The sequence below is a fragment of the Argentina silus genome (genome assembly GCF_951799395.1).
Source record: "Argentina silus genome assembly, chromosome: X".
NCBI classification, from domain to species: domain Eukaryota; kingdom Metazoa; phylum Chordata; class Actinopteri; order Argentiniformes; family Argentinidae; genus Argentina; species Argentina silus.
The window spans coordinates 23,369,134-23,395,950 of record NC_139653.1 but is presented as its reverse complement, the minus strand read 5'-3'; the positions used below and the strand labels follow the sequence as shown (position 1 = coordinate 23,395,950).

At 41.8% G+C, this 26,817-nt stretch overlaps 1 protein-coding gene across 1 annotated transcript; it reads left to right on the top strand.

Annotated features, from left to right (window-relative positions):
- Window positions 1-15,501: 15,501 nt before the first annotated feature.
- Window positions 15,502-19,201, top strand: serpini1 (serpin peptidase inhibitor, clade I (neuroserpin), member 1; the record flags this gene model as incomplete). Its single annotated transcript, XM_083695000.1, has 8 exons — window positions 15,502-15,751; window positions 16,044-16,274; window positions 16,376-16,570; window positions 17,650-17,854; window positions 17,987-18,096; window positions 18,425-18,511; window positions 18,778-18,867; window positions 19,038-19,201. 8 exons carry the CDS (start codon window positions 15,502-15,504, stop codon window positions 19,112-19,114), a joined length of 1,245 nt encoding a protein of 414 aa, XP_083551126.1. The 3' UTR covers window positions 19,115-19,201.
- Between the last annotated feature and the right edge of the window lie 7,616 nt (window positions 19,202-26,817).

Here is a 26,817-nt window from a genome sequence, read left to right as displayed (position 1 = left end):
TGTTGGTTGTATCATCATTTACCATAAATCTGTCAAAGTATAGAAGTGCAATATTTTACTTTGCTGTACAGTTTGTCTTTGACCTCCTCAGGTACGTTGCCTTGTTGACCTCTTATTTGACATTATTTTCAGTGAGTTTAAGATCGCTCCACATACTGCATTGGATCAGAACAGTTTAAATACTACTATTAGAGTACATGTTAATTTCAAAGCAATTGCATAAGATCAATGAACTGTCATTTTCAAGTAATTATTTTTCTCACTGACACTCTTTAAATTATTCAAAAACACTCTAAAAGTATTTGTTCTCCTTGACATCCTTACCTGTTGTGGTTATACGTTGTGTTGTACACATGCGCACTGTTCACCCCAGTCTGGCTCCCTTTTTGCTGTATCGGAGACCAGATTGGTGGGTAATTTGTATTGCTCCGCTCCTTGTGTAAATAAAAGTGTCATAAACATGTCTAAAGCGTCATCCAAGTTCTTCACCAGTTTTAGGAAATTATATGCAACGTTTTCTCGGGAAACATTCCCGCTATAAGTGTGTTGACTTTGAATGTAGTGATATTGGTATATGAGGTAAGGACGTAAAATAAATTCCACTATTCCACTTTTGGTACAATATGCTACTGGAAACCTAGTTAACACCACATGCCAGCACCTGCATCATGCATTATCCTTCATTAGTCTAGTTACTTCTGTGGCCATTATAAAACATCTAGCCCCAAAAATTGATTTAAATAGCACTAACCTAGAGAGACCTAGAGAGACCTAGATACTAAACAGTAATAAGGCACTGTGCACATCTTGCAGAAAAAGCTACAGGTATGAGCGTGGCTAGGTTCACCCCCTCCACCTTGGTAGTCTCACCCGATGAAAGCTATGTCAATCTGACCATGCTAGCTAATAATCACAAACCTTTTAGACACAACTTATATAAAAATTACCAAGTACTTATACACTGTTTCAGAAACAGATGGTGTCAGCAAAAGATATGGCACCTCTTAATTTATTGACCTCCACATTTTTCTTCTCTTCTGGGTTTGTTCTTTTACAGAATAATTACTTAAACTGTCAGTCTCATATCAATAATCTGAAGGGTATTTGATGTCTCTCAAATATCTTAATAAATTATTTAATTGTTCATTTCATTTGTCAAAGCAAGAGAAAGAACAATTCTTTACGAAGATGGACTTGCTATCTTAAGAAACACTATGCTAAGAAACACATAATGAGTTTGCAAAGATTATTAAACATGACTTCAATCATAATTGTTATGGTTTAGAGAAACATTGCAATGCCATAATACTTCAAGGAGGAAGAAAGCGATCAATATTTACAGAATTGATCAGATTCCGAGGCTTGACTCCAACACACCCTCCTGGATGTTTTCAGTCGTAGAGGTGACAGTCTCTCCTTGGTAGAGAGCAAGTTGCGTTTGTCTTCAGTTGTGCAGAGCTAGTCACTCATCCCAGAAGGGATAATCTCAGAACCCCTTTTGAGGGGAACATTCAAACAGAGTATAGGCATAACCTTTTCATCAATGGCTTCTTCAAACTTCTTCCACCATTTTCCAACCTTCCAGATGTTCTCCCACCTTTAGTTCAAGTCATTGTTAAAATGTCAAGTATCTAAAGACCAAAAGCAGTTGTTCAAGTTGAGCCAAAGCTCTTTATGCCTTTCTCCTGCCAGCAATCAATTCAGTACTAAGTTAAAGGAGGCTGCCCTGCCGACAGGTTCACTCTCCAACCGCAAATACATGCACACACACACACGCACACACTAATTACCACGACACAACACACTTTAAACTGCCTACATATACAGAGTACATAAGCAGAACATGGTTACTATCTAATTCAATGCACAGACAGACACACAGCCTTTGAAAAAAGAGACGACATGAAACATTTAGAACATTGTGCTGTATGCAGTCTCCTCTCAAGTCAACCAGTTCTCAAGCAATTTATGTGTCGCCAATTTGAAGTGTTTCTAAAATGAAGTGTCAAACCTTTGCATACAAACATGTTGTTACTGCCAGGGGAGTTCCATTGGTGTACTAGGGGAGTGGATTTACCAATTCTGACATTCTGTTTCTGGTGGCTGCCAGAAACACAGCAGCTAATGTCAAACACTGCAAGTCCATTTCAGGGAGTTATATTATTATTATTATTATTATTATTATTATTATTATTATTATTATTATTACTATTATTATTATTATTAAGCGAGAGAAAAGTATTTCTGTAATCTGATCGCCAAGATCTCTCATAATCCAAGATTACTGTTTAGTACTATCGACAAAATTGTAAATGCCCCATCAAACAAGGTTACCAGCCATTCTCCTGAAGAATGTGAAAACGTCTTGCAATTCTTTATTAAGAACATTTTAAATATCAGAGACTAGATCATCCCTCCCATACATGACCTGACTGTTACTTACCAATTGGAGGCAAACCTGGATTAATTTGTTCCTGTTTTAGATGAAACCCTTATCAAGATTGTGTCACAGATGAAATCCTCCTATTGTGCCCTAGATATTGTCGCTACTAGACTATATTGTCACTGGCTCAGTACCTTACTTTACTTTTACCTCCTTACTTTAAGCATGCTCTTGTCCAACCACTTGCCAAATCTGGATCTATCAGTTTTAAACAATTATAAACCCATTTCTAAACTCCTCTTTTTATCCAACATTTTAGAGAAGGTTGTCTATAATTAACTGACTAGCTGTCTTAATAGCACTGAAACTGCTCTACTTATGGTCACAAATGACCTACTTTTAGCAGCTGATTCAGGTCAGTGTTCCATTTTAATTCTCCTTGATCTTAGTGCAGCCTTTGATACAATCGATCATACCATTTTAATAAACCACATTAGATATTGTGTAGGGATTACAGACACTGCCTTAAAATGGTTCTCCTCCTACCTCTCAGGCAGACAGTTCTCTGTTGGTCTAGGAAAGTGTGTCTCTTCCTAAACCCAAGTGAACTTTGGTGTGCCACAAGGCTCCATTTTAGGCCCAATTTTATTCTCTTTATACATGCTTCCACGGCCAGATTATCGTAAACACAATATTATCCTTTCACTGTTATGCGGATGACACCCAGTTATAGCTTCCCATTAAACCCTATGATTCATCCAGTTTAGCTCCTCTTAATTTTTTACAATTTAATGACAGTAAATATGGGGTAGTCATATTTGGCCCTCCTAGCTCCAGACCTTGTTTTATCTGCACATTTGTAAAGCCTATTATTATCATCATTATCATTATCATTATTATTATTATTATTATTAGAGAGGATGTTGTTTGGAACTGAATTTCACAGCAATGGCCAGAAGTGGCAGATTTCTGACAAACTTGCCCGTCCTGCTCCTTTAAAGGGGAAATGCAGTATAGCTTAAACCAGCATTGCATTCTGTAAAATACATGTTTTAGATATAAAACTAGGCATTAGGATCATGGTTATAAATTGGAGGAAACAGCTGTTTCAGGTGTTTGAGAAATGTAAAATGTTCCAACTACCTCTTTGTTGAAAAATGTGTTTGTTTTTCTTCATTGTGTTTTATAATGTTGTAATTTTATATGATGCATGGATGTAAACAGTGTGTATGCAGGGCTCCCTTTCAAAAGAGGCTGCTAAAATAAAGGTTAAATACATTTCTTTTTTTAATTGGGGAGATTGGGGAGTGTTCAAAGCCTCCTGCCACCAGCAAGGCTGAGCTTATTGGTTGTAGGCAAAGAAGAAGAGGGTGTCATTTCTGTTTCACCCCTTAGTGCCGATCTAGGCAGCATTTGGGAATTTTCAAAAGTGTACATTCTCTTGTGCAACATACATTGTACATGAACAGAATCACATCAAATAGGTCTTGGTTCCACAATTTCCACACATGATTTACCTGCAAACATTATTCAACACAACCTGATAACATAGAAGTAAGCATGAGTCATCACACATCATTCTTAAATTGATGTCAGCACACTGAAATGTCCATCATATTGTGTGCTTTGGGGAAGAAGGGTTTACATGTCACTTTGTGTTTTTTATTGAGAATCCCAGTTATTATAATCAAAGTGAGTAAGTTATTTAGTTTAGTCTCGCAGCAATCTTGCATTTGTCCCTTTACCAGCACAGTTTGCTACCAGGCTACTACTACAGAACTGATGGTAGGCTCATTTCTAAATTAAGATGTTGCATGTATTGCAGAGGGGAGTGACCATTTTTGTTTTTCGGGATTGGAACCTTGCTGTTTTTGGGTGTTGGTGTAAGTTGTTATCATTAAGCGTCACAATAGGCTATGTGAATGTTTGATCAGCTGGAGGGTTTATATAAAATAAAAACAACCATTATCTGATGCAATGGGGATTCTGAAAAACAAAAAATGGGGCAAAGACTTAAGAAGGTTAACATTTAGACATGTGAACACAGTAACCACATAATTAGAGAATCATAACAAGGAATGCCAACTCCCTAGAGACTGCACATCCATATTTAGCTAGGCTCTTAATGAATTCTCTTCAGACTGCTAGACCGAAGAAGAGTGTGTGTGTGTGTGTGTGTGTGTGTGTGTGTGTGTGTGTGTGTGTGTGTGTGTGTGTGTGTGTGTGTGTGTGTGTGTGTGTGTGTGTGTGTGTGTGTGTGTGTGTGTGTGTGTGTGTGTGTGTGTGTGTGTGTGTTGTATGTCGACACTACCCAGAAAGAATTTTCCAATTACAAGATGAATACCTATATATAGGTACAGTTAGGTCCATATATATTTGGACTCTGACACAGAGTCCAGTTGTTATTTTAGCTGTTTACCAAAACATATTCAAGTTACAGTTATATAATGAATATTGGCTTAAAGTGCAGACTCTCAGCTTTAATTTGAGGGTATCACATCCAAATTGGAGGAAGGGTTTAGGAATTACAGCTCTTTTATATGTAGCCCCCTCTTTTTCAAGGGACCAAAAGTAATTGGACAATTGACTCAAAAGCAGTTTCATGGACAGCTGTGGGCTATTCCTTTGTTATTTCTTTATCAATTAAGCAGGTAAAAGGTCTGAGTTAATTCCAAGTGTGGCATTTGCATTTGGAAGCTGTTGCTGTGGATGCACAACATGCGGTCAAAGGAGCTCTCAATGCAAATGAAACATGCCATCCTGGCTGCAATAGGCTGCAAAAACTAAAGAAATCCATCAGGGACATAGCGGCAATATTAGGAGTGGCCAAATCAACAGTTTGGGACATTCTGAGGAAAAAATAACGCACTGGTGAGCTCGGCAACACAAAAAGGCCTGGCCATCCACAGAAGACAACAGTGGTGGATGATCGCAGGATCCTTCACATGGTAAAGAAAAAACCCTTCACAACATCCAGTGAAGTGAAGAACACTCTCCAGGAGGTAGGCATATCATTATCCAAGTCTACCATAAAGAGAAGACTTCACAAGAGCAAATACAGAGAGTTCACAACAAGGTGAAAACCATTCATAAGCCTCAAGAATAGAAAGGCCAGATTAAAAAAAACACTAAAAATCTAAAAAAGCCAGCCCAGTTCTGGAACAGCATTGTTTGGACAGATGAAACTACGATCAACCTGTACCAGAATGAAGGGAAGAAAAAATTATGGAGAAGGCTTGGAACTGCTCATGATTCGAAGCATACCACATCACCTGTAAAACACAGTGGAGGCAGTGTGATGGCATGGGCATGCATGGCTTCCAATGGCACTGGGTCTAGTGTTTATTGATGATGTGACAAAAGACAGAAGCAGCCGGATGAATTCTGAAGTGTTTAGGGATATACTGTCTGCTCAGATTCAGCCAAATTCAGCAAAGTTGATTGGACGGCGCTTCACAGTACAGTTCGACAATGACCCAAAACATACTGCGAAAGCAACCCAGGAGTTTTTCAAATAAGTGGAATATTCTGCAATGGCCGAGTCAATCACCTGATCTCAACCCGATCGAGCATGCATTTCACTTGCTGAAGACAAAACTAAAGGCAGAAAGACCCACGAACAAATAACAACTGAAGACAGCTGCTGTAAAGGCCTGACAAAGCATCACAAAGGAGGAAACCGAGCATTTGGTGATGTCCATGGGTTCCAGACTTCAGGCAGTCATTGCCTGCAAAGGATTCTCGACAAAGTATTAAAAATGAACATTTTATTTATGTTTATGTTAATTTGTCCAATTACATTTTAGCCCCTGAAATGGGGGACTGTGTATAAAAATGGTTGCAATTCCTAAACGTTTCATACGATATTTTTGTTCAACCCCTTGAATTAAAGCTGAAAGTCTGCACTTCAATTGCATCTTGATTGTTTCATTTCAAATCCATAGTGGTGGTTTACAGAGCCAAAATGATGAAAATTGTGTCACTGTCCAAATATTTCCGGACCTAACTGTATATATAGATAGATAGATAGATAGATAGATAGATAGATAGATAGATAGATAGATAGATAGATAGATAGATAGATAGATAGATATACAAGGAGTGCAGGGACATTCATCAATAGGTATAAAAAACACAAAGATGTAAACCATTATTTTCATAAATGCAAAATTATTTGTAAATATGGCTGTCATTTGACCATGACAACAGACACAATGATAGGGTTGATCATAGATGTTATAGTTGAATAGAGATAGCCAACTGAGATTCATTTGTGGATCATTTCTCTATAAACATGCAGAATGTTAGTGCCAAAATTCTATAACCAAATGAAAACAAATCCACGGACATTATTTGATCCGCAAATGCAGATTTGACAGTTCTAGTTCTAATAATTCTAAAGTGTTTTATTTAAATAATTGGATACCTACACAACGCAATGCTTTTATTCATAACTATGGAAATATGTTAGGCACTGCTTTTGTTTTTCGTGACATTTGTTTGAACATTTATTCAGAAACTCTAAAATAATGGTTTACAAATACAAATCAAGAGGTGTTTGTGTGTGGATAGTAAATTACATTTGTGCTTAGTGTTTTTTGTTTACGGATCATGGTACACATTTGTGAGTTGTACTCTATTTATTTACAATAATATTGCCATTAATCTATCTCATAGTATACGTCTTAAATGGTAGATTAAAGTTGTATTTGGAAAGTATTTCTGGGTAGTATGGAAGTAGAGAACTTTAGTTTCACAATGAGGTATCACAATCAGGAATCAGATACGATAAGACCGCCCATTGGAAGACTTTATCACGTAGGAGTGAATCCCCTCGGCAGCCAACATAGGGGAGAATAGGACCCCACATACGTACAGTTGTGAGGTCCGCTCGGACTATGTGCATACCAGCATCTATCTCCCTTATGCCAGCTAGCTAACTAACTAAAGGACAGGTACAACAAATTGACAAGCTCTCAGTTAGTAATGATCATAATGATAGTAATGATATTATACTACAAACGTGCAATAGGCTAAAGATGCTGGCTACCTGCTTCACAGTGGATAGGAGGTGCTACACTGATTATATCAGTCCAGAGCAGGGGACACTGGTGGCCGGTTTGTAGCTACCATTAGGTAGCTAGGCAGTGGTATGTTTTCTTTTCTCATTTCTGCATAGGGACTCATGCTGGAAGCTTTGAAATCCCAGAAATGTTAAACCCGCCCCTCTAATGCTGTACAAAGTCGTTTCCCCATTGACCCTCACTACAAATAGCTCACTGCCACTTTTAACATTCACTATTTTGTTATTTTTATCTTTCAATGAACTTTTTCATAGGTTTAAGGTTCATCAAAGAATTTAGCAGTCATCACCGTCAATCATCTGCATTGTTGTTAAAAGACAATTGTACCCTACTTGTAAACGCATTGAAAACTCACTGGACCCACTGGAAACCGCACTTCCGTACTCCAGTAAAGAGGTGTGGTCACTGTGAGACGTCACTCCGTGAGGGTCTGGCTAGCCAAAGAGGAGCGAGGTTTCCTGGGTAAACACCTATCAGCTGGTACTAAAAGGGAGGAAGATTGTAGTTTTTTTCTGATCACACTCCACGTTGCAAATGCATATGCGCTGAAGCTGTAGAAACTTCAAGTCCCAAACAACTTAGGTAGCTAGCTGTCATTTCGGATTCCAATACATCCATTCTTGTATCAAAATATGTCTAACTATCCAAAAACACAATCTCTTGCAAATCCCAATAACGTGAATATTGACTGAAACAACAGTAAATGGTAGATTATTATGGTTATTTTATTAAACACGAAATACATATTTCCATTGACACACCAATCAGTGTATAGAGAGGGCGGGACCATCAGCGAAAATATTTAGCTCCGTGAGCGACCTGCTGCGGTGGTGAAGAGAACGAGCGAGGCGACACACGAGACCGCACAGCATCCCCTCCAAATACCCCCTCCACACCCGATATTGGTCGTTCGGTAAGGCATTTTACAATATTCTAAAATACGAAATAGTCCCACTATACTGCAAACACATCAGGTTGGCAATGCTCACTTTCATGTTTAGATTTGTGATTTTAATTCTTGATTTTATCACATGATCATTAATTTTTTAGCGATAGGTGAGGCAATTGGCTTGTGAAGTTACTAGGCAACCACGAGAAATAGCCTAATGACAAGAACGATTTACATTTTTTACGTTGTTTTCTCAATTTTTCGAAAATATCTCACTGATTTCATCGATGTTATTTTTGTTTTGTTTTCCAAATGAGACAGGCCCAATGGGACAACATTGCGGGTGTCCTTGAAATAAAATTACTCGCGCTTTACTGTAAACATATTCTCCCCTTTGTACCCTATGATAATTAAGGGTGCCACTTGTTATTGCATCTAACACAGGCGTATGGGCGTGCACTGCACTATGGTACCGTTATCCAAACAAGCTATGTTGCCTTGAAATGAACTGGGAATTGCGTAGCCTAGGTGAGCGTGCAGAAGATTCCATCATTCTATATTCTAAATTTCAGTCGTTATAATGACTGAAAAATGCCTCGCCAAGTACAACCTTCAGGCTCCTTATTTCCTCACATAATCCATTTATTTATGCATGCTGATGCTGAGAGGTTAGTGGTTAGTGTGTGATCTGTTGTAATGCAATATTTTATCTTATTATTAAGAGAATTAATCTAATCTACATCCAAACATGTAAATCTCATCTAAATCAGTATAATTAGCTAATCTATGTGGATGCGCCTGCTGTGAGATTGCTCAAGTGTGTGTGTATGGTTGTGTGTGTGTGTGTGTGTGTGTGTGTGTGTGTGTGTGTGTGTGTGTGTGTGTGTGTGACTGGTTCCCACTTGCTAGTGAGTGCTGCATTAATTGCATTTCAATAATTAAAAGCCTTTCAAATCAGCCTTGCACAGCCTTGGGGGTGGGGGTGAAATATGGTGATCAGGAATAGGACAACAGCTCAAGACAGACAACAGAGTTTAGGTTCCAGGCAAACCTGTAGCACATCTAGGGATAACCTTTGGAAACAGTATGTAGAAACAGTTCACTGTCAAATGAGAGATTTTATATAAATTAAAATATCCTTTTAGGCAACCTGCCGAAACCTGTCACAAAACATAGTGAACAAGACTAACCTGTATCACTGAAAGTTCAATGTAAATAAGATAAAAGGTCATGTAGAGATGATAAAAGACATGTCTGAAACACACACACACACACACACACACACACACACACACACACACACACACACACAATTATTATTGTTATTATTATGCAGTTGTATGCCCATGCTATGTGCTGTGAATGGCATGAGACAGTTTGGTAGAATTGTGCGGTTGAATACACAGACACACACAAAAACACACATGCAACACACACAGAGTGAAACAGCAGGTTTTCATCTGTACACGCCACTGTACCAAATACACTGGGGATTATCATATCCTCTCAGAGAAAAGCGGATGAGAGGATGGGGGGGATTGAGAGAGAGCAAGGGAGAGTCAGATTAGGGAGTCATAGACAGAGGGAGAAAGGGGGGAAAAGAGAGGGAAGAACAACAGTGAAAGAAGAGGGAGATCCAGATAGATTGTTTGTACTGTTCCCCACCACAACATAGATATAATTGCATTATATAGTTGTAATCACACAGAAACCACCAAACACATTTATCATTGGTATCACCCTATTCTATCATACAATAGATGTGCTGTCCTTACATACCTTTGGCTACTGAATTAATAGCTTTAATAGCTTATCATAGCTTTGACCCATGTTCTCCCCTCTGGTCCGAAGACACACAAATGCACACACACACCAGTGGAGGCTGGTGGAGATAGAAATCAGAAGAAGTGCAATGCAAGGAATGGAATGCAGAATGGTATCAAACACATGTGATACCATTCCTCATTACATTACATTCATTACATTCCATGCATTACAATGAATTCCTTCACTGACACTGTCCTCAGGGCTGGAATTGATTTGCTGATTGATCAGTGGTTCTCTGGGGTGGGTGAGCTGTTGATGAGAGGGGATGAGTGATAGAGACAGCTCATGTTCTCTGTTCATTATCACATTTTGTCTCTCTGTCTTTCTCCCTCTCTTTCTCTTCTATCCCATTATCACTTTCTCTCTCTCTTTTTCTCAATATCCCTCCTTTCCCATTATCACCCTCCCCTCTCTTTCTTTCTCTCACCTTCTCCACCATTTTCACCCTCCCTCTCTTTCTCTTACTCATCCTCCCCTTTCCCTCCCTTTACCCCTTCTCAACTCACACAGAGTAGTTGTGGGTAACCTTTCCTCTCCTCTTTAGTCTCTCTAGTCTTGAGTACATTTTAAAAGGCCTCCAGTCTTTTACTTCTTTCAGTGACCCCAAATAGAAAGCGATCCAATTACAGCTCAAATCTCTGAAGTGTGTGTGTTAAAAGGACTGTCTTAGGGTTTTTTAGGGTTTTTCTGTGCATGGGTGTGTGTGTGTGTGTGTATGTGTGTGTATGTGTGTGTGTGTGTGTGTGTGTGTGTGTGTGTGTGTGTGTGTGTGTGTGTGTGTGTGTGTGTGTGTGTGTGTGTGTGTGTGAGCACGCACTTGAGGGGGTCAAGCAAGCTTGCAGTTGAAATGCCTTTATGCCATGCCATACAGTGGAGCATTTGGTTCAACTTTGGCTCCACGTCAGGCCTTGTTTCCTAGCAAGGAGGTCTTTTATTCACTGTTCTCTCTCACCCAGACTCTCTCTCTCTCTCTCTCTTTCTCTTTCTCTCTCTTTCGGTCTGTTAACAGGGATTAATAAGCCTTTGCCCTTTTTTGCCCCCTGTGGTGTGGGCAAAGAGCATCATGGGATTCCTGAGGCAGCTCGCATGACACCTCATTTAATTTACCAATAAGATGGAGAATCAATTGATAAGCAATTGACTGATTTATTTGTTGAACTCTCTGTGTAGCGTTTATCTGAACCATCCCATAGGTTCCATGGCACATTCCTGGGTTGGTTTCAGAGTAGTGATAGTAAGGTAATGTAGGTTAATGGGTACCAATGAATGAATGTATAACCTGTCACTATGAAACCTTCCAGAATCTGATTTCCCCTCGTCATCAAGAAAAAGAAAAAGTGCACTAATAAAGAAAGAGAGAGGGGGAGAGATTTGATGCAATTACCATGGCTGTGTGATGAAAGGAGAGACTGTAGGGGATGGGAGAGGGAGAGGGAGTTGTAGATATTCTCTAGCTGGTGCTGTCTAATTGTTAATCTAATGTGTTGTTCATTGAGGTTGAGCACATTGTTCTAGTGTGTGAATACACATTACTTCACCTGTTATGCAACTATATAATCACACATCCTAATGGACTGATAATCATGGACTTGACATCCAGGTTGGTGTATAATATTTAAGAAGGATTTCTATTGGTGTGACATGTAGAATGTAGAAGCATGAAAGAGAGAGAGAGAGAGAGAGAGAGAGAGAGAGAGAGAGAGAGAGAGAGAGAGAGAGAGTGTGTGTGTGTGTGTGTGTGTGTGTGTGTGTGTGTGTGTGTGTGCGCACTGCAGCTGTGTGACAGATGAGTACAGAGGATTATGTGTGGTCTATTCCTACTGACAGAAATGCTAAATTCTCATGCTGCAATCTCCAAGGTCCTCTAATCCTCCCTTTTCTTTAAAATGTTGTATCTCTCTCTCTCTCTCTCTCTCTCTCTCTCTCTCTCTCTCTCTCTCTTTTCTTTCTAAATTTTTCATTAAAAGTTGCTTTATTACCATGATATTCTGAAGTATGTATTCCAAAGCAGAAATTCAGAAATGATTTAACAGGTACTGAGAACAATATAACAATTTCATACTTTATTCACCAATAGAAATCCTAAAGAAATGTTAAAACAGCGCCATCTAGTGGACATAATATGGTAATACCACACTGTATAATTGGACAGTAGACACACATCTGTTCAACAGTTCCCAGACCCAGGAGACAGTTCTGAAGGACGTCTCTGAATCTGAGATTATTGTGTTTGTGTGTGTTTGTGTGTGTGTGTTTGTTTGTGTGTGTGTGTGTGTGTGTGTGTGTGTGTGTGTGTGTGTGTGTGTGTGTGTGTGTGTGTGTTATCGGAGCAAAGCGATACTGATTCTCTCTCTCTCTCGACCTCTCTCTCTCGACCTCTCTCTTTTCTCTATATTATTTCTTTAATATACTATAGTACTACAGTAAACCAAAACATTTGACTGCAAATTGATATGGTAATTCCCACTGCTATGCCCTCCAGAGATACAGTGTATATACTGAAGGGTCCAAACACCCTAACGGATGCAGCTGCATAATGTGTTTTCTAACCTTCAGCACAACTCAGTCTGATACCATCTGTCTCCCATGGAGTGTATCTGACTGAAGGACTATCAGAGAGAGGGATCTTGACAGCTCCATCTGTCTGCCCCTGTCCCTCACCGCTGTACTGCAGTCAGATCAGTCCATAACAGGCCAACTCCACCTTCTCCTACCCTGACCTGACCCCACCAGGGCTACCTTGTTTACCCAAGTCCTGCTGCTGTTTTAGGCCCTTTCTGGTCCTGTCCCAAACATCCTGCCTAGCAGGTGAACAAGTGTGTCTGACACTGAGTCACTTAAAAGGATAGCTTAATTAGAAGTCTGTGAACATGTCAAGAGTAGAATTGTGCATAAGATGCGTTGTTCATAAATGTGCATTAAGTAGTGTGGAAAAGAAGAGTGCATCAGTCAGCAGCACTAATGTACGAGTCTTAGGGCAGACGGAATGAGCAACTGAGTCTGCAAAGTGTGACGTTGGGTAAGTGGTGTGTGTGTGTGTGTGTGTGTGTGTGTGTGTGTGTGTGTGTGTGTGTGTGTTGTGTGTTGTGTGTATGTCTGACGGAATGACAGAACTGGAGCGAGCACTGAGAGTCAAGGGTAGCATCAGGGTGTACAAGAAAAAAATGGTGTGTGTGTGTGTGTGTGTGTGTGTGTGTGTGTGTGTGTGTGTGTGTGTGTGTGTGTGTGTGTGTGTGTGTGTGTGTGACTTTTCATGATAGGGGGAAATATGGTGGCTGTGAATTTGGGTTTATAAGCCCCTCTGTCTGAAAGTGGTCAGTGTGTCCTTGAGTTTATTTCTGTTGGCTTTTTGAGCATGCATTCTTAAAGGTGTTGAGTTTAAATTGCATTTAGGATTAAACTGTGTGGTTTTGAATGGCGTCATGTTATAAATGTCAAAGACTGTATTTTAATCAGTGTGTAAGGATTAGAGTGGAGATTTAGTAGTGTTGGTTTTAAAGGGCAATGGGTTTAATTGCGTTTATTTAAGAAAGTTATTAGGCTTAAACGGCAAGGACTTTAAACTGTGCAGGGTTTAAAACTATTGGGTTTAAAGTTTGTCTGATTTCAACAGTATTGAGTTATGCTGCCTGGCGTCACGTCAAGAGTACGCATGGGGGTTTGATGAGTGTTGGTTTTCATCTGAGACTCAGGGGATTCCCTAAGTGGTATGGATGGAGCCATAGCTGTGCTCCTAGCTGCTCAGACCTGGCCTGGTGTACGCTTACAACTGGCAGGCCACAACTCAGAAGGTCACACAGGTGTTACCATTACAAGTAATCCCCCTCTTCTCTATTCTGCAACCTGGCTTACCTGGGCAGGTGTATCCTTACAGACGGTAGATTGATTAAAGACTACGCATCCCACCCCTTAGAAGGTCATGACCATGATCACCATTACCTTGTGCCACTTACCCCCCCATTCTCCATCTGCCCAATCTTTGTCTAGCTCACTACTGGGCGTCTGAGGTCTTTGTTAGGAGGTCTGCCCCTTTTGAGATCAGAGAGAGTAGGGTGGGGAGGGATGGAGAGGGGATGATAGAAGAGGTGACACTGAGAGGAGAAGAGAGGAGAAACGATGGTAGGAGAAGAGAGGTGAGAAAGGAAGATATTGTAGTACTTAGGGCAGACCTGCAGTGTTGAACCAAAGCTGTCATTGTTGACTCAGGTACAATGTAACTGCAGTTACCAGTATTGACAGGAGCTTCTAGCTCATGGTGGGAGTGCATGAGACTGGGACATAAACACAACAACATGCATCTAAACTTATTCAGCACTTCAGCTATCCAACCAATGTCTTCTCTCTCTCTCTCTCCCTCTCTCTCTGTCTCTCTCATTCCTTCTATTAGATTCATCTCTATGGAATGTGTGTGTGTGTGTGTGTGTGTGTGTGTGTGTGTGTGTGTGTGTGTGTGTGTGTGTGTGTGTGTGTGTATATGTATACCATGTGGTTGGGGGAGGTCAATAGGTAGGGACAGGGTGGGGAAAAAGACAGACAAGGGGAAGAGATCAGCAGAAATGGGAGAGTGCATATCTGATGTACAGATAAGGACTGGACAGAGAGGTAAGGAGGAAAGTATGGGAGTCTGACTGAGCCAGGGCCATACAGAGGAATGGAGATTGAGAAATGGGGAGATAGAGGGAGGGGGAGGATTGCCACTCGTCATTCATGGCACACATTCTATGTTAGCTTAAGCAGTATGCTTACTCTCTCTCTCTCTCTCACACACACACACACACACACACACACACACACAAACACTCTCAGCACTGAGGCAAGCAGATTTAGAAGAAAAAGGCTGATTTCACAGGAGTTGATAAGAATGAGGATGAAATATGCATGAGCTCATTTGGTGAATCTGTACAAAATAATGATTCTCTCTGCAGCACTACTGTAGTTACAGCATACTGTATGAGTCTCCTCGCCTTTCTCATTTTCTCTATTCTCTTTTCCTCGCAATCTGTCTCTTTCTCCATACAGTACAACTGCTGTTAGAGCATACTGTAATAGGATAAATCGTATATCAGTCTCTCCTTGTCATGATCTTATCATATAATATCAGAAAATCTGAGTCCTCTTTTGCATCTCGTTCTCCCTCTTCTCTCACTTTCAATTACCCCTTTTCTGTCCCTCTCTCATTTACTCTATTATGCTTTATTGGCATGACTGACTGGCAGTCTCTCTCTCTCTCTCTCTCTCTCTCTCTCTCTCTCTCTCTCTCTGTCTCTCTCTCACACTCTCTCTCTCTCCCTCTCACCCTTAGCTCTGTGTGCTCTGCGATGTTGATTCTCCTGCCCCTCCTCTTCCTGTTGCTGGGCTCTGGTTGCCAGGCGGCGGACATTCCGGAGGACACCACTGCAGAGTTTTCTGTCAGACTGTACCACCAGCTGCAGTCTGTGGTGGGGGAGGACAACATCATCTTCTCCCCCCTCAGTGTGGCTGTGGCTCTGGGAATGGTAGAGCTTGGAGCCAGGGGGGCATCACAGAGGGAAATACGCCAAGCAGTGGGCTTCAGTCACCTACCTGCAGGTAAGACCATCTAAACAGGTACACATACACATACACAAACCTGGGGGAACAAACTCATACACACCTACTCTCTGAGAGAGGTCACCTACTGTACTGCACAAGTAGGATTACTCATCATAAAGCAGCTTTCGCAAGAAACTACACATGACACCTTTTTTGACAATGTATTTACAAAAGACAATCTAACCTTCATTGTGTGTGTGTGTGTGTGTGTGTGTGTGTGTGTGTGTGTGTGTGTGTGTGTGTGTGTGTGTGTGTGTGTGTGTGTGTGTGTGTGTGTGTGTACCTCCAGATGAGGAGTTCTCCCTGCTCCAGAACCTGACAGGGGCTCTGTCTGATGACGACAGCCACTACGTGATCCGATTGGCCAACAGCCTTTTTCTGCAGACGGGCGTGACCTTTAACCCTAACTTTTTGCGGCTGATAAGAAAGTATTTCAGGGCAGAAGTGGAGACTGTAGACTTCAGCGAATCAGCAGCTGTCGCTGATCAAATTAATGCCTGGGTGGAGAATCACACTGAGAGTGAGTATGTATGTGTGTATGTAGTGGGGGGAGTATGTGTGGTGGTGGAGAGGAGTACGCACCCCTTAAATCTCCCTTTATATCTTTTGTGTTTTCCCAAGGTAAGATCCGTGACCTGCTGTCAGCCGATGACTTCAGTAGTGTGACCCGTTTGACCCTTGTAAATGCTGTCTACTTCCGGGGAAGCTGGAAGAACCAGTTCCGACCAGAAAATACCAGAACCTTCTCCTTCAGCAAAGATGATGGGAGTGAGGTCCAGACTCTCATGATGTACCAGCAAGGAGACTTCTATTACGGTAGGGCCTTTGTGTGTTTGTGTGTGTGTGTGTGTGTGTGTGTGTGTGTGTGTGTGTGTGTGTGTGTGTGTGTGTGTGTGTGTGTGTGTGTGTGTGTGTGTGTGTGTGTGTGTATTTATGGCATTTAGCAGATGCCTTTATCCAAAGCTACTTACAACAATACATTTGTTTAAGTCAGTGAATCATCTATCCAACAGTCATCATAAGACAAAGTAATCAATGCTCACACCAGGGGCCATCGGCAGTCGTAATGCCAGTAGGCTATTTTCAATTTTTTTAAATATATTTTATTAGCAGGAGAGAACTTGCACAGGGGAGAAGAGGTCTCGGGGTTGGGGTTAGGGTTAGTATAGGGGGGTAGTGAGGGTGAAGCGGTCTTTAGGAGGGACTGTCAAGATGTGTGCGTGTGTGTGTGTGTTTGTGTGTGTGTATGTGTGTTTGTGTATGTGTGTGTGTGGTACATCATTGAGGTCTGTATTGGTGCTTGCAGTCTGTATCATGGGTTTTAATAAGAATCCAGTTCTTCTTCTCTGATGTACAGTATTCATGTGTCCATATCAGTAGTGTCAGTTTTATATCTCATGCATATGACTCTACTTTGGTGGATTCTTATCTTGCCTCTTGCTTCCATGTGTGAGTTTACAGTATGTGTGTCATCAGTATGTGTGTGCATCACACACACATACACACACACACACACACACACACACACACACACACACACGCACGCACACACACACACACACACACACAAATACACACAGGTGAGGGAACAGTCAGATATTGTGTGTTAGTGCTCATATGCTGCAGAATAAGGACAGGTCCCCTATGAGATGCTGTAGAAAGTTTGAGAAAATTTTTACTCTGGAACTTTAAAGTCTGAAGATAGACCCTATGCTGGGTAGCTGCTGCCTTTAACAGTCGACCGACATTCAGAGATGTACTTAAAGAGCTGAAATAGCACACTCTGATGCTCAAGCAAGTGCATACTCTCTCTCTCACTCACACACACTGACATGCACATGTTAGATTTACATGCACACCATTGACCCTCCTGTGTTTGTGTGTTTGTGTGTCAGGTGAGTTCAGTGACGGCTCCACAGAAGCTGGCGGTGTATACCAGGTGCTGGAGATGCCTTACGAAGGCGAGGACATGAGCATGCTGATTGTTCTACCCAGACAGGAGGTTCCGCTTGCTGCCTTGGAGCCCATCATTAAAGCCCCTCTGCTGGAGGATTGGGCCAACAACGTCAAGAGACAAAAGGTGGAGGTCTACCTGCCCAGGTAGGTTGCACACACACACACACACACACACACACACACACACACACACACACACACACACACACACACACACACACACACTCACAGTGGAGTAGAGGGTTATGCAAAGCAGAGGAGGTGTTTTCCTGTCAGGTTTAAGGTAGAGCAGAAAGTGGACCTTAAGGAGACCCTACAGGAGCTGGGAATCAAGAATATCTTCACTAAAGACGCTGATCTCTCCGCCATGACAGGTGAGATGGCAGGTACGAACCCTCTAACACATACACACACACACTCCTCTTTGAGTGTTCACATGTTTGGGGTATGCAAAGAGTCTCTTTAGTAAGTGTTATCTCCCTGGGTTTGTGTGCAGACAAAATCATCCCAACACCTCAATCCTACATTATGTCAGACTATTCTACCTCTGTTTGCAGTTTTCACCTATTACACGTGTTAAGAAAAAGACAAGGGGATGACAATAGTTTTGACCTTTCAGCCAATTTCCAGTGTTTAAAGTGTGTGTGAGTGTATTCCTGTATGTATCTGTGTGTATGATATTTGTGTGTCTTTGTGTGTGTATTTGTTTTCCAGATGGGAAGGACCTGTTTATTGGGAAGGCAGTACAGAAGGCCTACCTGGAGGTGACAGAGGAGGGGTCAGAGGGAGCAGCTGGATCAGGTAATTTCATCAGAGCTCACTGAAGAACCCACTCAGAACCCACTCAGAACCCACTCTCTTTCTTATTCTCTCATGTCTTTTGAGTGTGTGAGTGTTTCTTCTCACTGTAGGGTTGCATATACTGTACATCTACAAGCACAATATGCAAACACTGTCCCCTTCTGTTGTTTTATTAGAGTGGCAATGGATTGGAATGGTGTCGTTTTGAAATGCTCTATCCCTTCTCTTTCATTCTCTTTATCCCCCACCCCCCCTCTCTCCTATAGGAATGATAGCCCTCACCAGGACTCTGGTGCTGTACCCACAGGTCATGGCTGATCACCCATTCTTCTTTGTCATCAGAAACCGGAGGACAGGTGTGTGTGTGTGTGTGTGTGTGTGTGTGTGTGTGTGTGTGTGTGTGTGTGTGTGTGTGTGTGTGTGTGTGTGTGTGTGTGTGTGTGTGTTTGTTTGTCTGTCTGCCTGCACACTTAGGTGTCTGATCTCAGATGCTTATCCTTTCTCTCCTCTTCTTCTCTTCTCCTAGGCTCTATCCTTTTCATGGGGAGAGTCATGACCCCAGAGGTCATTGAGCCCAGTGACCAGGACTTTGACTCCATGTAATAAAACTGGTAATCAGAAAAACAACTGGCAATCAAATTCCAGCGTACTGCGATCTTGCTATGGGGTCATACACTCAGAACCAATAAGATCCCAGTATTACAACACCATAAACACAATCTATTCCATTCCCATTGTTGGCTGAGTTTTTATACCCTTTACGAGAATAGATATGATTCGGATTCAATATGATATATATTATTTATATTGAAATATAAAACATATAACATAACTGTGATTTTATACTGTACGCTTTAACCACTTGGAGAAAAATAGATAGAGAGACAGAGAGATGTAAATATATATAAGTAAAGTAATGGTGTGTACTATGACACATGGATAAGTAGAAAGAACACATAGTCCTACAGTATATCCAAGCACTGCCCCTTTAAGCAGCCTCTCACACACACAGGGCGTTTCCCACCACAGTACCATTCTATTCCTGTACATTTGCTGTTGTGTTATATATGAGAGTAGATATTTATTGCAAATGTATGTATGCAGATATATATGTATTTAACCACACTGAAACTTAGTAACTAATTTCTTCCCTTTTTTATGCTACAAGTACATGGCTAAAATACTGATGAACTAATATGCCTTATTTCATGAGTTGTTGATTTACTAGAGGCTTTCACAAGTGATCTGGGGGACTGCATAATACAGGTTGCTATAGAGACCAGGCGTGCGGTTGCATTGGTAACCGTGTTTCGATGTACAGGGAGAAATTATAACACCAGCTGTATTCACTCTTTTACTGAATAAACATGAATGTGTTCAAGTTATAATAGTCTCATTTTTGTTTGTTCTGTGATTCCTTCATTTTGTCAAGACAACAATAGGAATGTGTATGTTTGATAGTGATGCACAGTCGTGATAAAGAACTACATGGTAATGGTACTGACCCCACCCTGGATAAGTTGACACTGACGTTTCACCAAGTCAATGTCTAGATCGGTGTCTTTCTGGGTTCCTTTCCTATGTGATACGTGCAGTATATATATCATACAATAACACACCGTAGGTTTCAGCAGTATTTCACAAATGGTGAGAGGAATATTGTAGAATCTGAACCCATGTCTTGAAATTTGTTCAATGAAAAGTGTGTGGAGAGCTACTGTATAGTGAAATCTACAATATTGGTTTAATTCACTCTGTGATCATGATTATCATAGGGAGAGCACTGCAGGTGCCAACCGTGGTTGTCCTGCCAAGTTTTAGGATAGAGCTGTATCCTGGCTTAGACACAGACATTATATCAGTGGGATGGGCAAGGTCACTCCAGAGGACAGATGAGGCTGAGTGTGAATACTTTCTGAATGTGAATTTATCTGAGTGAGTCAGTAAATTCAATCTCCTGATATGCTACTGAAAATAAATTGCCCCCTAGCCGCAGCTCCTGGTGACGATCTCAAAGAATTGGACAGTAGGCTATTTACCACTATTTACCCTGGTATGGGCCAACGGCAGATTTCAGGTAGCGCAATAGAGTACATTATTGGACAGTCAGTTCAGCCCAATTGTTTATACTGAAGTAGACATTTCACAACAACGCAATTGACAGGATTGGAAGTCAAGACCCCCATCCGAAGTCCGTCCGCGTACGCATGACTCCGCTGTTGAAGGAGGGTGTTGCAGGCTTCATGCCAAAATGCGGACATAATATTACTCTCACGCAGAGAGAATGATTTCCTTGGTTCGAGGTCACATTCAAGTGTGCTTGTGTGACATATTAATTAGTTATTCATTTTGCATGCCGGGTGTAGGACCTAATATCTATTCCACTTGTTGTTTTCAACCCTCAATTCTATGTTTGAAAGGATGCAATAATGGCAAGATTATTGAAAAATGCAGAGGCATATTCATTCAAAATATACCGTTTTCTAATATTGATCTCTAAATTAGAAACGCCTGGTGTTCCAAACGCTCTGTGCTTGCTTTAGCTGTCCAATGAAAGAAATTGGGGTAAGAGAAATGTTAAAAACTCTGAATCTCCTATTCTTAGGTCTATACCAAACCTATAGCTATAAGGTTTTAAATATATGTACAACACATTTGTCCTCTCTTTAATTTGGGGGGGATACAAGCAACATTATCAAGCTATAGCCCTAATCAACTTTAGCATTTTGTTGTTTTGATGAATCATAAAACACAGGTAATTCAATAGCTTGACTTGCTGAAGCAAGCCCACTAATGAGACATTGGCTATATCCTCATAGAGAGAGCTTGCGACACATGAGGTTTAGGGACACCAGGTTGCCTAGGAACGAGCACCTGGCCCCAGTGACCTGCCTCTGGCGTTCCAGGAGGAGAGTCGCACGAGCAAGTCCTTCACGGAGCGATTTGACAGGAGCAGTCCTTATACCTGGTTGTTTTAACTGAAGCGTTTGTCCTCATGGGAAACCTTACCACACGACTGAACCACTACGCGCTAATGGCCAAGGGAATTGGGACATGTCAGAAAGGTAAGCAAACATTGTGTGGATTAAAATGTTAAAAAAACTAGACCTAGAGCATCTCATTTATAATATAATTTAGAACTCCTAATTAGTTTTCCCACCCCTATCTTAAAGTTCAAAATATTTATCTCATGTAAATACGCTACTAAATTAATAATATTAAGTAGCCTACCAGCCCATGCTAAAGGAAAAACTGTAGCATAAGTCTACAATCTCTACCTTCGATCAAATAGGCTATAAAACAAAACTAGCCTAAGGACCTAGATAATATGAATTATACAAGCATTGTGCAGGTTCCCCTTTATTCAGCTATTATACGATAATGACACCTGCTCGGGTGTCCGCTGTTATGGCGACGGCTCTAATCCGGTGTGCAAGGCAGAGTTCACGGTAACCCAAACCGGACAACAGCGGGTCAAAGTTTCAACAGCCTATGTAGGCCTACGTGTTGGGTTCTGTTACAGCCAATCAAAGCTTCAATAGAATTAGAAGTTGTATTATAAATCAAATTCTATGTATTCAATTCAAATTTGGGGCGAGGTCCCAGGAAACATTGAAGCTAAGCAAGGCCATGAATTTTGGAAATAGTGCATGTGGCCTGGCCTATTTAAGCTTCAGCAATGTATTTGTTCTCTCTCCTCATTTGGTGCTCACATTCACCTGCTGCATTCTCCCTATATATATGTATATATATATTTTACTCTCTCTGTCTCGCACCCCCTTTTGCTCTCTCAGTTCCTCAGGTGTGAATACGAGCAGTGGCAGTTGTCCCAAATCCCACTCCTCCCAGTATTCTGACCTCAGCGTAACACACACACTGCTCTCCGTGGACCAGAGTCCCGATTCCGGAATCGTCACCACCCCTGTGAGTGCCACATTTTTTGGGTCCCACCTTAACTTCCTGTCCTCTCATCTGCCATTCTGTACTTACCCCCAACCCCCCTTCTCAAACCACTTTTCACACCTCATCCACTCCAAATCTGTCAATTCCCTCCTCACCCAGCCTCAACCTTCCATCCTCAAATCCCTTCTAACCCCTCCGCTTCTACTTACGCTCTTCTTATCTCAGACTTACTTGTCTCACACCCCTCCTCATCCACTTTTAACCTACCCATACCTCATGAGAGGTTGGTGGAGGTATAAATCGTCGGACAGACTCATTGTGTTTGATTCCATTTCTCATTCCATTCCTTGCATAACTATGGGCCCATCCTCCGATTTATACCTCCACCAGCCTCCACTGCCATACCCTCACCCCTTCACTCCATCTTACCTTACATGTTTTTACCCTATTACCCCCCCATAAAGGGTTGCATCTCAGTAGTCATCTCCTCTCCTTCAACAGCACTGATCTGACAAGATGGTTTTCTACAGTACTGTTCATCTGCTTTTATCACTTCAGTTCCTTCTCATCGGTGCTGTTGAAAGAGAGTAGACAACACATTTCATGAGCATTGTGCTCCATGCCTCCACTCTTGTTTCGGCCCATGTTAGAGGTCATCACTGGGGGTCAATTAGTTAGGGGGCACCCATGTGGTTTGGGTTGCAATGGATATGATATGCAATGGATAGGGTTACAGAGAAAGAGAGGCAAGGATGTAGAGAGTGGGGGGATGTAGATGAGAAAGAGAGGATGAGGGTTTCAAAACAGATTAACATACACCCCTATCAGGGCTCAGATATACCCCATGAACACCAAGAGTTCAACCAAATATGTTGATTATGGGTACTGCTACTGCTATGTAGCTGATCTATTCACAACAGTGATGTGCAAATAGAATATTATAATGTTGTTCCCTCTCCTTCACCCCATCCTCTCCGCCTCTTTTCCTCCTTCTTTCTCTCCTCCTTCTTCCTCTTCTCATCATGAACTCCCTCTCCCCTGCCTCTCCTCCTTCTCTTCTCTATCCTATCATCCTGGGTTTACTTTCGTTCCAGCTGCCGTCTTGCCGGTTCAGGTTTGTGTCGTGGCACCTAATCGAGGAGAGTGATGTCAGAGGAGACCAGCTTACCTGTCCCAGGGTCAGAGAAGGTCAGAGAGCCAGGTCACAACCTATGATACATTTGCACTCACATGTTTACCTGGCTGACAAACTGAATGAAGGTGTATTGTTGTAGTATTGTTTCAATAACACTCTCTATAAACTACCTGTGTTTAATACAGGCTGAATGTGCAGTAAAGGGTGTTAAGTGGAAGCCACTTAACTGTTGAGATGTCGCAGTTGAGTCATCTGTGCAATGATGTCTTCAAAAAGGGCCATCAGAGGAGGAGCTCTTTCTGAGAGAAGGAGATGAGGTCCACTTGGAGAGGGGGAGGAGGAGGAGGGAGGAGGAAGGGCAGAGATGGGAGGAGAGGCTGCAGGAGAACTGGGAGAACTGTGTGGTGAGAGACTCAAACACATCTGTGCATGCATACACACACACACACACACACATACACACACACTTAAGATAATAAAATAAAAATGAATATAAAACAATTATTCCAGGCATTTTGCATAACACCTGAAATATATCCCTGTATTTCTGGCATTCCCAGGAGCTGAACCTGTCCTACCAGGACCTGGGAGATCCCTTCCAGCAGGAGAACTTCCTCAGGATCCTGAGGAGGCTGATCCGTGTGGAGAGACTCCAACTGGTTAATAACTCCCTCACCAACCTGAGTTCTATTTGTCTGCCAAGGTATGACACCGGCCATAGCACACCCTCACCTGCTCACCACCAGCAGTTCTCTATACTATTTCAAGGTGCTACAGCCCTAATTTACTCTACATTATACACTTATATATGCCTGAAAAGGTAATACACTTCCTACAGTATAATCCTTTCCTGTCCCAACCATATCAAACTTTCATGGCTTCATGACCATTAACCCTAATCCAAGCCCATTTCAATGGAGTCACATTTCAGAGACTAGTATAGACACTGATGTTCTCCCTAAAACAGGTGCAAAAGCCTGAACCTGCACCGTAACCACCTGGGGTGTCTGCGGCAGCTGCCAAAGCTCCCGGCGGTGGAGCACCTGTGTCTGTCTGAGAACAGCATTGCCACACTGGGAGGACTGGGAGCACTGGGATCTTCTCCCCTCCAGTCCCTCACACTCACACGCAACCCTGTCACCTTCATACAGGACTACCGTGCACGGTGAGAGAGAGACACACACACACACACACACACACACACACACACACACACACACACACACACACACACACGAGAGATAGAGAGGAAGAATAATGTCCGTTTTGACCTAACCTCTTTTCAGGGATGCAGTATCTCCAACACTGTGTTGGACGGTTGTTACACTTCTTTTTTTGTGTAAAAATTACTTTTTAAATGTATTTTTACATTTATATATCCTAAGGGGAAAACAGTCATATATTGTACAGTGTTAGCATATACTGTATTGTTGTCTCGGTAAAGCAAAAAATTCATTGCAAATTATAATGTACTGGTATTTGGTATAAAAGGAATGAAAAAGAGAAAATACAAATATAATACATAAATATATACATATATGCATACATAGACATACATAATAACACATGCACATACATACATACACATATGTACATACACATGCATACATACACACACAGCTTCTTTTTTTTTGGGCTGCAGTTAAGCAGCCACATTTTTTTCTGCTGTACAATCAGTACAATTGAGGAATTATCATTCAGTAACAATATGATTGGACAACAAGGAAAGTCCAAGGATTTTGGAGAAAGTGGATGCTATCTTTGTCCAGAATATATGGACCTCAGTACAGTCCCACATAATATGTTTGAAAGTGCCTATGGTACCAAGGGAACAGAGATCACACACTGGAGATGTTGCCAACCCCATCCAAAATCATGTATGGAGGGTTATATATATTCTATGAATGACATTCAAATGGATGCCTTGATTGGGATTTCTGGAAGCTCTGTTTATATTGATCCACATTATAGTCCAGTGGACCTGTTTACCATGTTTCAAAGATAGCCAATTGTTTATTGGAGCTTCCTTTGATCTTAGAATATATCACTGAAACAAGGCCTTTAGTTTTGCTTGTACATAACCAGTAAATCATTGGATGTTTGGCTAAATCAGAATCCCATGGCACTCCATATGCTTTCAAAGCAGAACGTAATTAAAGATAAAGTAAAAATTAGAACCCTGGTAAATTGTACTGAAATTGAAGGTCTTGAAAAGCACGTAGTGTAATGACAGAAGTACTCAGGAAGAGGACTCAAATGCACGACTCGGAGACAAAAACTTACATTGGCTCCAAGTGCGCAACACCGGTGAATGAGCACCTGAGCAGACGGGATGCTGACCTCCGCCTCCAGGTCAGGGGAAAACGGGGACTGATAACCATAGGCACACTGGAAAGGGGAGAGATCAGAAAGATTCAAGATTCAAGATTCAAGATTCTTTATTTGTCACGTGCATACAAGTATACAGTGAAATGCAAAAGTGACAGTGCCACAGAGTAGTGCAACAATACAATAAGTTTTAAAATACAATAAAATAAAAATAGAAGTACTAAAAAATATACAGTATGGACAGTATAAACAGTATAAACAATATGAACAGTATAACCGGTAAGCATATAAGTAAGCAATATAAATAGCAGATGGATGACTATGTGTGTGCATATGTGTTAAGATGACAGTGCATGTGTGAGTGTCTTGAGGGGGGCACTGGTGGGGTCATCGTTGACGATTCTGATGGCGTGGGGGAAGAAACTCAGCCTTAGCCTCTCTGTTCTTGCTGCATGACAGCGGAGGCGTTTTCCTGACCGCAGCGGCTGGAACAGTCCATGTTTCGGGTGGTGAGGATCCTTCATAATCCTGCAGGCTCTGGTCCTACACCTCCTGGTGTACAGAACATGGAGAGGGGGGGTTGGAGCTCCCATGGTTTTTTCCGCCAGGCGTACCACCCTTTGCAGAGCTCGCCTGTCCTGGGCCGTGCTGTTACCGTACCAGACGGTGATGTTGCCAGCCAGGATGCTCTCCACAGCTCCAGAGTAGAAGGACTGAAGGATCCTCCGGGAGACTCTGAATTTCCTCAGTTGCCTGAGATGGAACAGGCGCTGCCTTGCCTTTCCCACCAGAGAACTGATGTGGGTAGTCCAGGTCAGGTCTTCTGAGATGTGGACTCCCAGGTATTTAAAACTGCTCACCCTGTCCACAGCAGTCCCTCCGATGTCCAGCGGTGTGTAGGCCCTTAGTTTTTGTGCTCTCCCGAAGTCCACAATCAGCT